At 46.3% G+C, this 14,452-nt stretch overlaps 2 protein-coding genes across 4 annotated transcripts; both read right to left on the bottom strand.

Annotated features, from left to right (window-relative positions):
* Positions 1-10: 10 nt before the first annotated feature.
* Positions 11-3,455, bottom strand: LOC121601811 (serine/threonine-protein kinase ATM-like). The gene is made up of 9 exons (XM_041930606.1): positions 3,234-3,455; positions 3,058-3,160; positions 2,125-2,942; positions 1,376-1,960; positions 1,070-1,312; positions 851-1,004; positions 483-775; positions 285-406; positions 11-225 (listed from the first exon to the last, which is right to left on the bottom strand). The coding sequence occupies exons 1-9, from the start codon at positions 3,453-3,455 to the stop codon at positions 15-17; spliced, it is 2,751 nt and encodes a 916-aa protein (XP_041786540.1). The 3' UTR covers positions 11-14.
* A 958-nt stretch (positions 3,456-4,413) lies between these two features.
* LOC121601815 (Bardet-Biedl syndrome 2 protein homolog) lies at positions 4,414-12,999 on the bottom strand. 3 transcript variants are annotated; one of them, XM_041930611.1, is made up of 7 exons: positions 12,701-12,999; positions 12,262-12,445; positions 12,034-12,153; positions 11,034-11,143; positions 10,464-10,869; positions 9,804-10,358; positions 4,414-4,504 (listed from the first exon to the last, which is right to left on the bottom strand). In XM_041930611.1, exons 1-7 carry the CDS (start codon positions 12,824-12,826, stop codon positions 4,494-4,496), a joined length of 1,512 nt encoding a protein of 503 aa, XP_041786545.1. In that variant the 5' UTR covers positions 12,827-12,999; the 3' UTR covers positions 4,414-4,493. The 3 variants fall into 3 exon arrangements, with proteins under 3 accessions (XP_041786545.1, XP_041786548.1, XP_041786544.1); XM_041930610.1 differs by lacking the exon at positions 4,414-4,504 and adding an exon at positions 8,835-9,732; XM_041930614.1 differs by lacking the exons at positions 9,804-10,358; positions 10,464-10,869; positions 11,034-11,143; ... (1 more) ...; positions 12,262-12,445; positions 12,701-12,999 and adding an exon at positions 7,264-8,615 and having other exon boundaries at positions 4,482-4,504.
* Positions 13,000-14,452: the final 1,453 nt, after the last annotated feature.

Here is a 14,452-nt window from a genome sequence, read left to right as displayed (position 1 = left end):
ATTGGGTTGAGGAATTATTTAACTGCATCGTTTACGCCGATCGCCAAATGGCATGATTTCATTATGTTTTGCAGTTCCGGGTGTCGTTTGGCATCATGCTTGCCTTGCTCCTCTTCCTCCCGGTACCAGAGGTCACCATACAGGATGGCTTTAAAGTGTGCCTGACAGAATTGAGACGCTTGTGCGATTCGTAGATAGTTAACGGAAATTTTGTACTGTGGAAAGCTATTACAAACATTATTTTTTAGGAAAAGTATTAACAAAAATTTGTAAATTACACTTACCATTGATTATGTATCCGAACACACTCCACGATGGTAAGCATCAGTTGAATAGCTTTCGGGTCATTGAAAATATTGTGAACCTCATTTTGAATGGCAGCGAACTCGTTGAAAAACTCATTAATCTGCAAAAAAGGAAGATATATTCAAATGTTTCCTTATCATCCGTGGCATCTACTACTGTGCAACAAGAGCACTTACAAAGCTGCCCATGCTATCGATGATTGACTCTTCGAATTGCTTTATCGTTATCTGTACCAGCAAAGGGACAAGCTTCTCGACGAATGTCGTTTCCTGTTCGGCCAGTTTTTTAATCATCGTATTTCCCAAAAATGACAGCAACGCGGCTGACAGCTGCTGCACAAAAGCGCTGTACTCGATCCGTTCGTTGGCAAGCATTGGCCGCAACGACAAACTGCGTCCGGTGGTACGAGTGAAGAGTTTGATCTCTTCCGCAGAAGTTCCCAAAAATGGGTGCAGTGTTGGTAGTTTGGCTGTTAGAGATACGAATATGATCGAAGTTAAGATTTAAAATGGATTTCTATATGCAATTTTGTTTAGAATCTCACCCGCCAAAGCATGGAATGTTTTTCCGTACAGCATTTTGTAGCAAATCAGTGAGGCGTAGTTTGCAACCGGAACGTTTCTGTTCGTTATCAGCTCGTTCAATTCGCTCAGCAGCACCGCAGCACATCGTTCGATTGCTTCCTTCGAGTTGTTGATCTAAAGAGAGATAGAAATTTAAAATTTAATTGATATTGCTACTGCCCAGGGCTTTAAAGCTGTACCGTATCGTAAGCAATCATTTCTGCGTCGGATTTTAACAGCATTGTTCCCAGATCGATCGGTCCTATTTCACTCAAACATCGGAGAGCTTCCATCGATCGCTTGTCGAACGGGGAGCTGCGCACAACTTCCAGCAAAGTGTAGACTAACCGATGAAGCACGCTTTCCCCATTAGCGCCCGACGATGCGCTTTGCTCGCTCAGCTCATCGCACAATAATTTTAGATCTTTCTTTTTGGTGGTGAGCTACAATAAAAAAATTAATAATTATATAACTTCCAAGTCACTCAAAATACAGCAAAAGCTTACCACAATCTTCAGCGCAGCCAAATCTTCGTATCTTAAATTGGGCAACTCAATCAGCGCCGCGATTTCTTCCCTTGGCAGCACATTTTCATGACCGATCGTTTTTTGGCGCGATATAGCAAGCCGCAACTGATCGAATCGTTCGTCCTTTGGTAGATAATTCAGCTTACCGATCGCACCCGCAAACGCGGCAGAGTGTTGTAAGATCAGAAACCGTAGCAGAGTTAGCGATTTTTGAGAAATCTCCGATGCCGGATCGACATTTTCCACCTCCAGCAATGATGACACTATGAAGTGCAAATGTTCCGAGAGCAGCTCGCACGTGGCCAGTTTATCCGGCTGCAACACGGTCACGCACTGCGAATCCTCCCCCTCCTTCAGACTGATCTGCCCGATTGCCCATCGCATAATGAACGTGTGTTCGGTTTGCTGCAGCAGCTTCCTTACCGACGGATGGTAAGGGACACGAAAGATGGCCAACAATCGCTCGGCAAGGTTCCTGGTTTTGATGAGATTTAGCGTGGAGGCCGCATCGTTTTTCAACAGCCGCTCAAATCCACCGTTTAGTAGGTCGAACTTGAGCAGAACCTTTTGTACAGTGGGCTCCTGGTGCACTGCTGCTCATCGTACGCGGCGTGCAGCTGCAAAATGTTGAGCATCTCCAGGTACAACTCCAAATCGTCGCAGATGCATGCCAATCCATCGGCTAGAAAATAATTCCCATCGGGCAGGATATGCTTGTCGAAGCTTACTACCTCACACAGGCGCAAAAACAGTGGTTCGTTTATGTTGTAAGAGATTCGTGCGCTGCCTTGGGGTGATTCCGCATCAATCCCTTCCTTTTTGTGCTGCTCCAACGCTAGCAATTCCTCTAAACTATGGTAGCGAAGTCTTTGCTCGAGCGTTTGCAACTGCCCGTCTCGCTCCCGGTAAAAGGTATCGTGCACTCCGGCGTGTGTGTGCCGCTCTGTCTCATCCATTGCGCAACATGTAGTCACCACGCAAAGGATCGAAATGCGTGCCAGCGTCTTTGCGCTCAGCCGCTCCTTTGCGTGTAGTATCGCTTTCGACTGTGTTTCGCGCGTCTGCGGATAGAGATAGTTGAGCAGCTTGGTCAGCACACCGTCGACACTGCCGAGACACTCGGCGTTGCCCACCGTCTCCAGGATGGACAGCACCGTGCCGACGTTAAGGTTCGTCTTCTCCACGGCATAGGTGTAAAAGGCTTCCAGCACGGTGCTGTTTAGAAAGCCGACGTTCGGATACTTTCGATGGCGAATCAATAGCTGCAGCAGGAGATTGGATTTAGCGCACGTTCTTGCGGCGGTGTTGGTGCAGGCACGGAACGCAGCGGCTATCATTTTGGCCCAAAGCTCGCCAATCGATTCACCGCTGGCCGCCGCTGTGTTCAACGATCGATGGGTTGACTTTTGTTCGAACGCGAGCAGCACGGAACAGCACTGGTAGAAAGCATCATGCTCGTGCGGCGATTGTAGGCTCGGTTGCACATTGCACAACAGTTGCAACAGTTGCGCATAGTCGTCGCTAGTAAGTGCTGCCTCATATCTGTCTAGAACCGCAGAAAGGATGTACAACCTGGAGGAAAATGTTTATTAATGATCTTTTCTACATGAAAGAGGAAGCGTGATCGTACCAACGCAAATTAAGCTGATTTGGAGCAGTACCGACCATCTCCATGATGCTTTGCAGTTTGTTAAACTGTTTGTTTCGCTTTGCGGCCGTTTCTTCGCCGCTAGATTCCTTCCAATTATCCTCGTTCCAGTACACCTTTGAAAAAGGGATGAGTAAGAAGTAGTAATTTTCCCTTTAAAAATGCAGAAAAAAACTCAAATAATCTTACCGTATAACACAACCGGGCGGCAAAGTCAATGAAACCATCAGCAAAAGGGGCCTCATTCGAGCCAAAGAACGAACTCTGATCCCGTGCCTTCATTTCACTCGTCAGTATGTAATGATATTCGCGCAACGTTTTCCTTCGCGCTTCATCGTCCTCGACCTGCTGCAAACCGTCTCGGGTCAGTGGTTTGGCAAGGGTATGAGATTTTCCTCCCGGGTACAACATTATCAGCGACAGATGCATCAACCGGAACAGTGACACTTTCTGTTCCTTGCGCAAGTTTGCTTCCTTGTAAAGTTTCACCGTGCATGGAACGAGCGACTCCAAGAATGCAATGATCTTCGCCTTACAATCCACCGCTATCTGCACGTGGCGATCAAAGTGTGATTAGGTTTAGCTTTGAGACAGCAAAAAACCCACCTCGGAGATGGTGCTAAACGCTACTTACCGCTTCTGTTATGTACAAAGCTATGTTTATCAGATCGCATAAAACGTTACTTTTCTTCTCGTTTACCGCCTGGCGCAGGTGGACAATCAGCCGGCTCAAATAGTCCGCCAGCAGTGTTTGCATCGAGCAGTTGGCTAAAAATTTCACCACAGCCAGCGAGAGACAGTTGGCCGCCAAGTGCTTTGGTACGTGCGCTGTATCCAGCATCACTAAACAGCAGTCAAGAATTTCTGCAAAAAAAATCCCCGTTTAATACTAAATAAAGTAAATCAACCTTTTCACCCCTCTGCTTACCTTTCCAGTGCTCGTAGCTCACCGGCGTTAGGCACCACTTGGAGCACAGCACGAACTTGTTCAGCACGTGCAGAAAGCACACACCAAAACTGTCCCGCATCGCTTGATCGTTGATCGCGCGCACAAAGCACCCGATCAGCTGGCTGTGCGGTAGCTGCGGCGCATCCCGATCCATCGCCAGCTCAACGAGCTTGTGCAGCACCACGACGTAGTCGTGGTTCTTGCTCTGCACCTGGGTCGTAATGGCGTAGCTCTGCTTCTGTATGCCGTGGTAAGCCGCATCCAGCACCGCGCACCACTGCGTCTCGAACGCATCCGATGCCATGTAGTCGAGAAAATCGTCCTCCCGGTTGTTCAGGATGGTGCTCATCTTGTTGAACGCCTTCTGCCGCACGGTTACCTTCTCGGACGACATCTCCACCAGCAGCAGACAGAGGTCGCGGTCCATCACCGACATTCTGCTGCTGCTGCTGCTGCTGGACGAGGAAGAGGCCATCGTGGTTCGTGGGGCGTGGTTTGTTTCAAGTTGTATCTGTAAAGAAAATTAAAAACATAATTTAGAATTTATATAAAATAACCCTTATCTCCTTTTAACCTTCTTTCCGTAAATCCTGTTGGAACTTCTTGTTCGTACGAAAAGAAAATGCAGACTAATTTATTCTCTATTTCAATAAAGCCTACTACACTTCGTTTAAACTAGCGATGTTGCTATGATCACAACAAATCCTCCTTTAATATTGTGATACAGGGTTTTCCAATTGAGTTTAGACTAGAAGCATACTTTTTTTGAATAGTCGCAATAGATTCTTGACTAGCATCCTCTATTTTTGATTACGATCAATGGATTTTTGACTAGCAGCAATTGATTTCAGCAGGCCGGTTGCTGGCACGGAGTGACCAGATTGTTTTTAGAGGTTATCGGTAGGAAATCTAAAGCAAACTCGGTAATTTTCGGTAAAAACAACTTTTTATTCACTCACAAAATTATTATTATTATTATTATTAAATTTCAAATTTATTGTTGAACGGTGAATACTTAGAAAAATATTTGAATTTCGGTCAGAAAAATTGAGTTTTAGTGTGCTCAATTGTAAACCAATATTCGATCGAAAATCGATAGAACTACATATGGTCACTCTGAAAAACTTGTGCAATCTAGCTTTTGGTTAGGTTATGCCTGGGGGTCTACTACTGCATATTTCAATTCAGCCGTTAAGTGCTTTTGTGTTGTATTGTGCATTCATAAAATCAAAACAATAGCATCGAAAACCTATCATATAAAATATATCTTTCTTTGTGGATGATATATAACAGTAAAACAAATGATTTAATCAAATGAGCGGATGAAATTAAATATTATCCACAGATTATTATTCAAGTCAATCTGTCACACCGGATGTTATAAACGCGTCGCTCTTAGGCTGTCATGCAGGGACCTGCTGAAATCAATTGCTCCTAGTCAATAATCCATTGCTCGTAATCAAAAATAAAGGATGCTAGTCAAGAATCTATTGCGACTATTCAAAAAAAGTATGCTGCTAGTCTAAACTTAATTGGAAAACCCTGTATTGCACCATAATTCTACGCTAAAAAACACAAAAACTAACGACCCATTTTGCTCGCGTTCATAAGCATCATAACAAAAGAAACCCAAAAAAATTAGTTCGATTTATTTGTTTGTTCTTTTTCGACAATTCCATCGTGGATATCTCCTTTTTTTGTTCATTTTTCTTAGACACATTTTCTCTATCGCATGTTTCGGAATTTGCGCTTGATTGCTTTTTAATTACAGAGCTTTTACATGGATAGTTTAACTCAATTGCAGTTTTTTTATGCTGCTCAGTGTTTAAGTTTATGTTCAAGATTATAGCCTAAAATGCTCATTTACACAGCTTTCTTGGCATGTTGGCTCTCTTCACATTTTTTAACCGTTCTTATATTGGAAAGTAGGTAGAGAAATCAAAGCAATTCAAGTGAGTAGTGTAATAGGTTTTAAGTTTTCCGAAAAGTAATTGCAGTGCCATAGTACATCTAGCTAGTACATTTGAAAAGGAAAGAAGTAATCGTGTAAAGAAGTTCAGTGAGTGATAAACACCAACGGACACGTGAAAAAGAGCTATCGAAAGATTAGTCTAAAAACAAGTTCAGGTAAATGCACTCAACTATAAAATTATGTATCTATAGATTTATGTACTACTGAATGAAGAGACGAATGTGTTTTAATGTTTCGTTTGATAGTGCCGTAAGCGGGTACGGACAGTTTTTACAGTGTCTACAGCTACTCTTTCCATTTCTCATTGCACGTGAAGCTTAATTGTGTAGAGGGCGGATGGATGTGACAAAGTGGCTCAAATGCAGTTTACAGGATTTTCCAGGGGTTCTAGCCTGGTTATAGTTATGAGACACTACTTCTTGACTCTTTCTAATTGGGAAGTGAACTTCACATGACGGAAATTGGACTCTATTGCACCCTTTTTGGAAAGGTTCGTTGGAAATTCCTATTGGATATGTCCAACAAGGGTGCTATAGAGTCCAATTCCCGTTACATTTTACTTAAGAAAGAGTCAATAAAGTGTCCCACAGCTATGAGAACGCCTGGGGAAACCCCTGCCACATTGTACACATCGAGTCTGTCATCCTTGGCCAGTTAACTAACTTACACTACACTAAAGAGTTCGATTCGATCGATTTGCAATCCTATTCAAACCGCACGTGCTCTGTTTGCGCGAAACACTATGGGCGAAATTAAATATCAGCACGAGCACGACATGCGGATAACCTAATAACCTAACCGGGGAGGTAAGAGGGGGGGGCTTTATATGTCGTGCCCAAACTTAAATGACTATATAACACGGTTTGCAAAAGCAATATCTAACGATACCATTCGGTTCACAGGGGTTTATATGGAGAGGAGCATGGAATATATTCATTTCGGCGTGTGACAGAGTATACGCAATTCAGTTTACGCTACCCTTTTACACACACACGTGTGTTTTACATACGCAAAGCCTAATAAATAAGGAACATTAAATGATCATCGACAACTCAGTATCAGTTCTTCCCTTGCCACACTTTACAAGTGTGAGGTTGTGTGTGTGTGGGTGTGTGTTAGGCTAAAAACTAGTCTTCTCTAGATTTTCACATTAAAATGTATATGGTAATATCGCAATATTTCGCTTATTGAAAAGCAGATTGAGAGCAATTAAATTAAATTTAAAAAAACCGAAGCTTAGTATCGACATTAACGGGATTTGTTGGTTAAATCATCTTACGTGACTATCATTAAATTACCAATTCGGATTAATTATCAATGCGTTGCCAATCTTGGCGCCCGCTTCTGACAAACACGCCACACCGCTGCCGCTGCCGGTGCTGCTGGTTCGCTTGCGCATTTTCTTTTCGCGCAGCGCTTTCATCGCTTCGATCGCAACGGGATTGCCGAGATCTTCCAGCTTGAGCACCAACTTGTACAGCGTCTCGATAAGCAGCAGCACATGGCGAGCTTTGCGCTGGATAGCGGCGGGCGGCGGTTCAAGTGCCGGCACGCCATTTCCGTTCAGCTGGTCGCTGCCCATCACGTCGGCGTCGATGAGCTTTCGCGGCGCTATCACACTACCGCACTGCAGCTTGCCGAGCGAATTTTGAAATTGGAGCGGGGTATACGCTCGACCACCACCCGTCGGCGCTGAGCCATCCTTTCCCTCGCTACCGCCGTTCGGGTTGGAGCGGGATTCGGAACTGCGACGTTCGCGGTTCGTGCCGAGCAGCCCGCTCTTGCCGTTCTTCGACAGCAGCGACAGTAACAGCAGCTGGGCATGCTCCTCCGGCTGGGTGAACGGATGGTTGAGCTGATTTTCGCGATAGATCCTATTATCGCCCTCGCCCTTCGCCGCTGCCAGCCGCTGCTTGTACACGGTGAAATAGTAATCGTTAAAGTAGGGTGCGTCCGAGTTGAGCTGCGTCAGCTTTATCCCGATTAGCCACTGCTTGTTGCGATTGCTCATCATGTTTGCGTACTCATCGCGCTCCTCTGGCTGCCCGCCGCCTGCAGTGCTCGATGGCATTCCATTGCCTACTCGGGATCGTTGCTGCTGCTGCTGCTGGAAATGGTGCTGCTGCTTCATAAAACCCGCCCTTGGCAGGGCTACTAGCGGGGCTGCTTTGTTCACGCCATTGCCGCAAACGCTGAGCGTGCTGGCCGCAGCGAGCTGTCGGTTGAACGCGAGCAGCGGATGGTTTTGTTGAATTTCCTGCACCAGCCGCTGGTTGAACTGGTTCGTCGGCAGGGGCGTCGGGCTGCGCTGCATCAAAAATGGCGGCGGCCCACCCGGCGCTGGTCCCGGATGGCGAGGAGGTAGCGGCGGTGGCGGACCCATCTGTACCGGGCCGGGGCCACCCAGAAACCCTTGCAGCGGGGAACCGTACGAGCAGCGCTGCGGGAATGCCGGATGCATCGCCAGGTTGTTGATCGGGGTCGAGTACGGTCGGGCGGCTAGCATGTTGTACGGCAGCAAACCAAGCGGAAGACGGTTCGCGTTGTTCAGCATCCTGCGACGGTCCGGGCGGGAACAGGGCAGCGGGGCCGGCGTTTCGGGCGCCCAGCAGCGAAAGCGGCGGGGTGAGCAGCGCCGGTGGTACCCGTAACGGTGGTGCTGCTACTGGCGAGGAGATCATCGGGATCGGCGGCTGCATACTCTTTACCTCCTTGGCGGGTGTGAAATGATCGCGAGCTTTCACTGGTGGTGGTGGTTGGGCCGGGACCGGTGCCGGTGTGCGGAATGGTTGCAGTGTCTGCTGCTGCTGCTGCTGGTGAAATTGGTTGTGATGGTAATGGAGTTGGTGTTGTTGTTGTTGCTGCTGCTGCTGCTGTGACATTTGCTTTTGCAGCATACTTTGATGCTGATTTTGCTGATGCTGATGCTGGATGATGGTTCGTTCAATGTCCTCCACTGACAGCATCTTCATGGGTGGAAACAAGCCCGGTGGCAGTGAGGGAGGCGGTTTTGGCGGCAGGCCACCTCCCCCGATCGGATGCGCCGGTTCCGGTGGTCGAAAGGCGCTCTGCTGTGGTGGCAGGGCAGAAAATGGCGTACCGCTGGGCCTATAATCGCTGTACGGTGGCTGCACCGGAGCCGGAACCTTCGCCGGGCTACCCCAGATGCTCGGATCCAGCCATAGCTTGTTCGCGAACTCATCGCCAATGCTTTGGGCCACCACACTGCTACGGCCGCTCTCGCTGTTGTTGTTGTCGCTGCTGCCCCCGTCGTCCTCATCCTCCCCAAGGAAGGAACCGGTTCGCCCCCCATTCCTGCAACTTTCCAGCCGCACGAGATGCTCGTGGATGTCCTTCCAGTCGCCCTTGTCCGCCGCACCGAACGTTTCGTCATTCAGGGCGTCATACTCCTCCTCGTCCGAGATGTCTTCTTTGCATCGGCGCCGCTGCAGCGGCGAATGCAGTTCGGCGGTGCGCCGCGGTGCTGCCTGGAAGAATCGGCGAGCTTCCTCCTCCTCCTACTCCTCGTCGTTCTCACCCGGCAGACTGGTATCGAAGCCGAAAAAGGAATCCATCACTGGGCTTTAGCACTGCATCCGTACGAACGGTTAAGGCGTACAACACAAATCACAGTTTTCCATCCAGCACCACCACCACACCACACAGCAAAACTGGTTCGGGCATTCGGTTTTGGGGTCGAATGTCGATGACTTATGCATGCAAGCACGTGTTGGCGGTTTAAAATAATCAGATGATCTTCACTTCATCTACAAATACCGGGTGACTAAGCGCGTAAAAAAAAACAAAACTGCACACATAACGTAAGCGGCATACTTACACACACTCTTCGGTGACCCGGTCAGATTGTGCGGTATGGTGTACATCGCAAACTTGGGCAGCTGACGGGTCAGTTCAAACACGTGAAACTGCACACTGCTCGGGTAGCCGACGAACGCTTTGATGTGAATGTCCTGCGCATTGTCCTTGAGCGTCTTGAGCGGTATCAGTATGCGCGAAACGTCCTTCGTCAGGTGCGCGATCAGCGTTTCCTCCTTGAACAGCTGATCAGCAAAGATCAACACGACACGAATCGTGGTCGAGTTGTTGGTCGACACGGTGATGTCGATGTTCATATCGTTGCTATCGTAGCTGGTGGAAATGCCGATCTGTAGCCGCGTGTTGGACGGTATGATGCCGACGTTGTCCGGCACACTCTGCACCAGATTGCTTTCGCTCGTGTTGCTCAGGATTTCCTTGTTGTACTTGATGTTGTTTTCGTAGTGCTTCAGCTCGAGCAGCAGTTTCTGTTTCTGAGTCAGCAGAGCGTTCATTTCCTCATCGGCAACGTTGTGCAACGTTAGCATGTTGACGCTTGGCGTCGTATATCCCCTTACTGGCGGAAAAGCAAAAAGAGAGAGAGAGAGAGAAAACAGGGCATGAAGCACGTGTCTCATCGTGTGATCTCATCGATCCACACGCCCGATCCCCGTGGCCTTACTTTCTCCATCCGCCGTCACGACGACAAGATCCAGCAGCCCGATCCCCCGATAGTCGTTGCAAGCGATCCCGCACACGAAATCGTTCATCTTCATCCGGAACCAAACGTCCCCGGTGCGGGGATCACGTACATCGATCTTGCCACTCTTCCAGCCGACGATCATTTGCTTCGCCTCGCATCCCAGAATGTCGTACGTGGCCATCGCTGTGGCGCGGGCCTTCGACTTGATGCGCCACATTCGCACGTTCTCCTCGAACACACCGATCGTGCCGTTCTTGACGCTGTACATAAACTGGCCGGTGCGCAGGGCGACCAGATTCTGTATCTCGTTGCCCTCGGTAAACTCGTGCAGCAGCGCTTCCTTATTGTAGATCCGTATGCATCCATCATCCGTGCCGGTGATGAGCTGTAATTTGGGTAATTCGAATTCGAAAGGTTTGACAGTCGTTTGATGGGGCGTTTTTTTCTTCTGTTTGATTTAAATGTCTTCAATTCTAGTAATACATCAACTTCAAAGCTTGGTGCTTGCCTGCGTGTGTGAGAATGTGTGTGTCAGTGATAATGTCTTACCTCATTTTGACCGTCCTTATCGATATCGATTAGCAGCAGTGAAACCACGCTGCCAGACGTTATCAGCCACAGCACTTCGGTGCCCTCCTGATTGTAGCCTCGGACGACCGCTGCAAACATAAATAGAATTATTTGCTTTGCTGTATTTTGGACTCTTTTGACCAGCACACCCGTAACCACTTGACCGGTAGTTTTGTTTGTGATTGCGTAAAAAAGCATACCTAGGCAGCCCTGTTGCGATTAATAATGATATTCTAGTGTAAAATAAATGTTTCGATCGACTTTATATTGAATAGATTACTTAAAATACATACTTTTTTAACAACGAGAATACGTAAATTACAGCATTACTGCCGGTTAGAATGATTATTAAAGAACATAAATTAACTTTAAAAATATTATTTTTAGAAACTTCTATGCCTTAATATAATTCTCAAATGAGCAGTCCTTCCTGGTCGATCTTCATGAATAATATACATAAATTCCTAAAATCATCTTTACAATTCTTCCTTTTTCACCACAAACCACGGGCAGAGACGATCACAAGGGAGACGATCTGCATCTCGCTACGTAGTATCTATTGCCATTGCCGGGTTTATCTCAATTAAACCAGTTTTTTTTAAGTGACCAAAATTGATTATTTTTCCATTTCTACAATTATTGTCACAGCGAGAGTCCATGTTAGGAGAATATTAATAAAAATAAACACACCGACGCCTACAAGGCAGGACGTGGTTCAAATCTTATTCACAAACAGCATACTGTCATGACTGACCGACTATACCCTGGTGTGGAGTTAAGCATGTTGTGAGTTGTATTAGATAACCATATTATTGATATTAGAAACCATAGCTTTTATAATAATTTTAATCGTATCAATTGTTCATACATGTAAAGGAGCAATTAAATTATTTCACTAATACACAATATATGTTATTTGAATATTTCGTAGACTGTTAAAATATACATTGAAATGCAAAACATTGCCCCATATACGTACCATTGCCGCCAACGATCAGCGTATTGCCCGGTTGGTTTGCGTAGCCACCGATCACGGCAGACCGTACGCCCTCGTGGAAATCTCTCTGAAACATGTTACAATTTTCATCCACATGGTACGCTGAAAACAGACAGACAGAAAGCAAAACGATGCAACCCACACGGTTGCAATCCAGCAGTTGAAGTTACTTTCTATAAAACGGTCGCTGCACTCGACACGGCCACCTACCTAGCACATGCGAAGGACTTCCAATCACCAGCACGTCGCGTTCGTCGTCCTTCTTCAGCCGCCCGGCCACGATCGCCCGTATCGGAAAGTTCATGTTAAGCAGTGCGATGTCATTTTTGATTTCCGAAATCGAGAGCTTCGAGTTTTGCAGCCCGTAGCGTTTGTGGGGCGTGTGGATTAGAATCTGTCCGGACGGGGTGGAAGAGGTGGATGAGAGGGTTGAGAAAGTCATGCACAATCAGCAGAGCGGAAATCGATCACACTCAAGATCGTTTCGATTCGTGATGATGGTAGTGTGAACGAAGCGCGTGCAGCAATCGAGCGCAACTCTCCGGTTTTGGTACACAGACGGTGAACTAGTTTTCACGAGTCTCCTTTTGGCCGAGGGTCACACTACCATCACACACATAGCATAGGGTGCGCAAAGGCAAGCTCCTACCTTGTCCGCCGTTGTGACCATGGTCAAACAGGAATGGATCCCGTCGTACTTCCCGCAGGTCACCAGCTTGTCGAACACTTTGTAGTTGAGGGAGAACGAAAATACGGGTTTGGTGGATATGTCCATTGCGATGGGATTTGGCAAACCACAAAGAAAAAACTTCCACTGCACCAGCAGTCAAGACGTTTGTGATTGTTTTTTATCGGGCAGGAAGTTTTCGCTACGATTTGTTTGTACATTGATTCGCGCCATGGAAACCGTCCGCCTTGACGGTGATGGAGTCGCTCATGCGCACTCTAGCGTGTTGACATACCTGTTGATAATGGATTCCGATGATCTGGTGCTTTTGGAAGCAACAGGTGATATTGCTGGTGATTTGAATGTGATGTGTTTTATTTAAGAGATGACATTATGATTCTTTTAAGGAAATGATGCATCATTGATCGAAGCGAGTAAACTCTTCTGAGCAGGTTACACATTTACAAATGAAATTGGTGACGGTGTGAATTGGTTTTAGAGTATAACAAAGTAAACTTACAAAAATTCTCTCAAAAAAAATCAATTTTACTAATTCTTTTTTTTAAATTATTTTTGTACTATTATTTCTCAAAAGTCACCATCGTTTAGCTTTTTTATTATAAATGTTTTATTTGATGATTGAAGATTTAGATTACTATCTCGTTTTAGAAAATTATATTTCCATACAAAATTAATTAATTTCACTCATATTTGTCATCATTTTTTTTGTTTGCGGAGCTCGAGTGGCGTATACAAATCGTTCAGAGTTGTAACAGTGTTAGTGTCCGTGCAGAACAAGGCACTACATTGCCGAGCTTTAAAAAAAAATCGCTCACCCGATCCATCGTCATGGATCGTGGTAAAAAGCGACGTGGAAGACCGCCAAAAGCATCAACAATACGTCACAATATTGGCAACAACAATGTGACGGTAGAAACCAGAAATTCGTTCGAGTTACTAAGTGATAGTGAAGATCTTCCTCTCTCCTCGTACAATGCGAGAGCAAGTGTGCGTAAAACCGAACGTGTACCTCCAATCGTCGTGACCGGCACATCTGTAGGCGATGTCCATCGTAAAATAACTGGTGTTGGTGTAGTTAATTACACAACAAATACTACCGTGAAAGGTATCGTAGTGCATGCTACAAACACGAGTGATTTTCGTAAAATAATCGAGGAATTCAAAAAAACTTCGACGCACTTCTACACACATCAGCTTGATGACGAAAAAACCACAAAAATTGTCATCTTTGGCCTCCCAGATTATCCTTTGGAAGAAATCAAAACAGCACTGGAAGAAGTGCATGTAAAACCAACAGCGATAAAAAATTGCAGATTCGTAGAAAGAAATTCGACGATCAGATGATGTATCTATTACATTTTGTGAAGGGTTCAATAACCCTTAGTGAACTCAAAAATATTCGAGCAGTGAACCACCATCGCGTATTTTTTGAATATTACACATCTGCAAGCGGGCCAATGCAGTGTAAAAATTGCCAGCGTTATGGTCACGGTAACGCAAACTGCCACCGCCCACCTGTGTGCGTGAAATGCGCTGGTTCACACGCATCCAAATCCTGTCCGCTTAGCGTAACTACTACTAGCCCAGACGGTAAAATAGCGCCGACAAAGCTGCGCTGCGCTAATTGCGGTGACCACCACACAGCCAATTATTCAGGCTGTCCTACACGTGTAAGCGTAACTAAAGCAACTAAAGCGCCACCTAAGACGAAAG

The sequence above is a fragment of the Anopheles merus genome, unplaced genomic scaffold (genome assembly GCF_017562075.2).
Source record: "Anopheles merus strain MAF unplaced genomic scaffold, AmerM5.1 LNR4000189, whole genome shotgun sequence".
Taxonomy (NCBI): domain Eukaryota; kingdom Metazoa; phylum Arthropoda; class Insecta; order Diptera; family Culicidae; genus Anopheles; species Anopheles merus.
This window is presented reverse-complemented; position numbering and strand designations above follow the sequence as displayed.

Bases quoted from the DNA above. Each gene is read 5' to 3' on its own strand.
- LOC121601811 (XM_041930606.1), bottom strand. From the start codon at position 3,455: ATGTTGTACCCGGGAGGAAAATCTCATACCCTTGCCAAACCACTGACC. The intron at 776-850 runs GTGAGATTCTAA...TATCTCTAACAG, and splicing joins AACATTCCATGCTTTGGCGG to CCAAACTACCAACACTGCAC. The intron at 407-482 runs GTAAGTGCTCTT...CCTTTTTTGCAG, and splicing joins TCGATAGCATGGGCAGCTTT to ATTAATGAGTTTTTCAACGA.
- LOC121601815 (XM_041930610.1), bottom strand. From the start codon at position 12,826: ATGGACATATCCACCAAACCCGTATTTTCGTTCTCCCTCAACTACAAA. The intron at 10,870-11,033 runs GTAAGACATTAT...CCCAAATTACAG, and splicing joins ATAAGGACGGTCAAAATGAG to CTCATCACCGGCACGGATGA. The intron at 9,733-9,803 runs GTAAGTATGCCG...CGGTATTTGTAG, and splicing joins CGGGTCACCGAAGAGTGTGT to ATGAAGTGAAGATCATCTGA.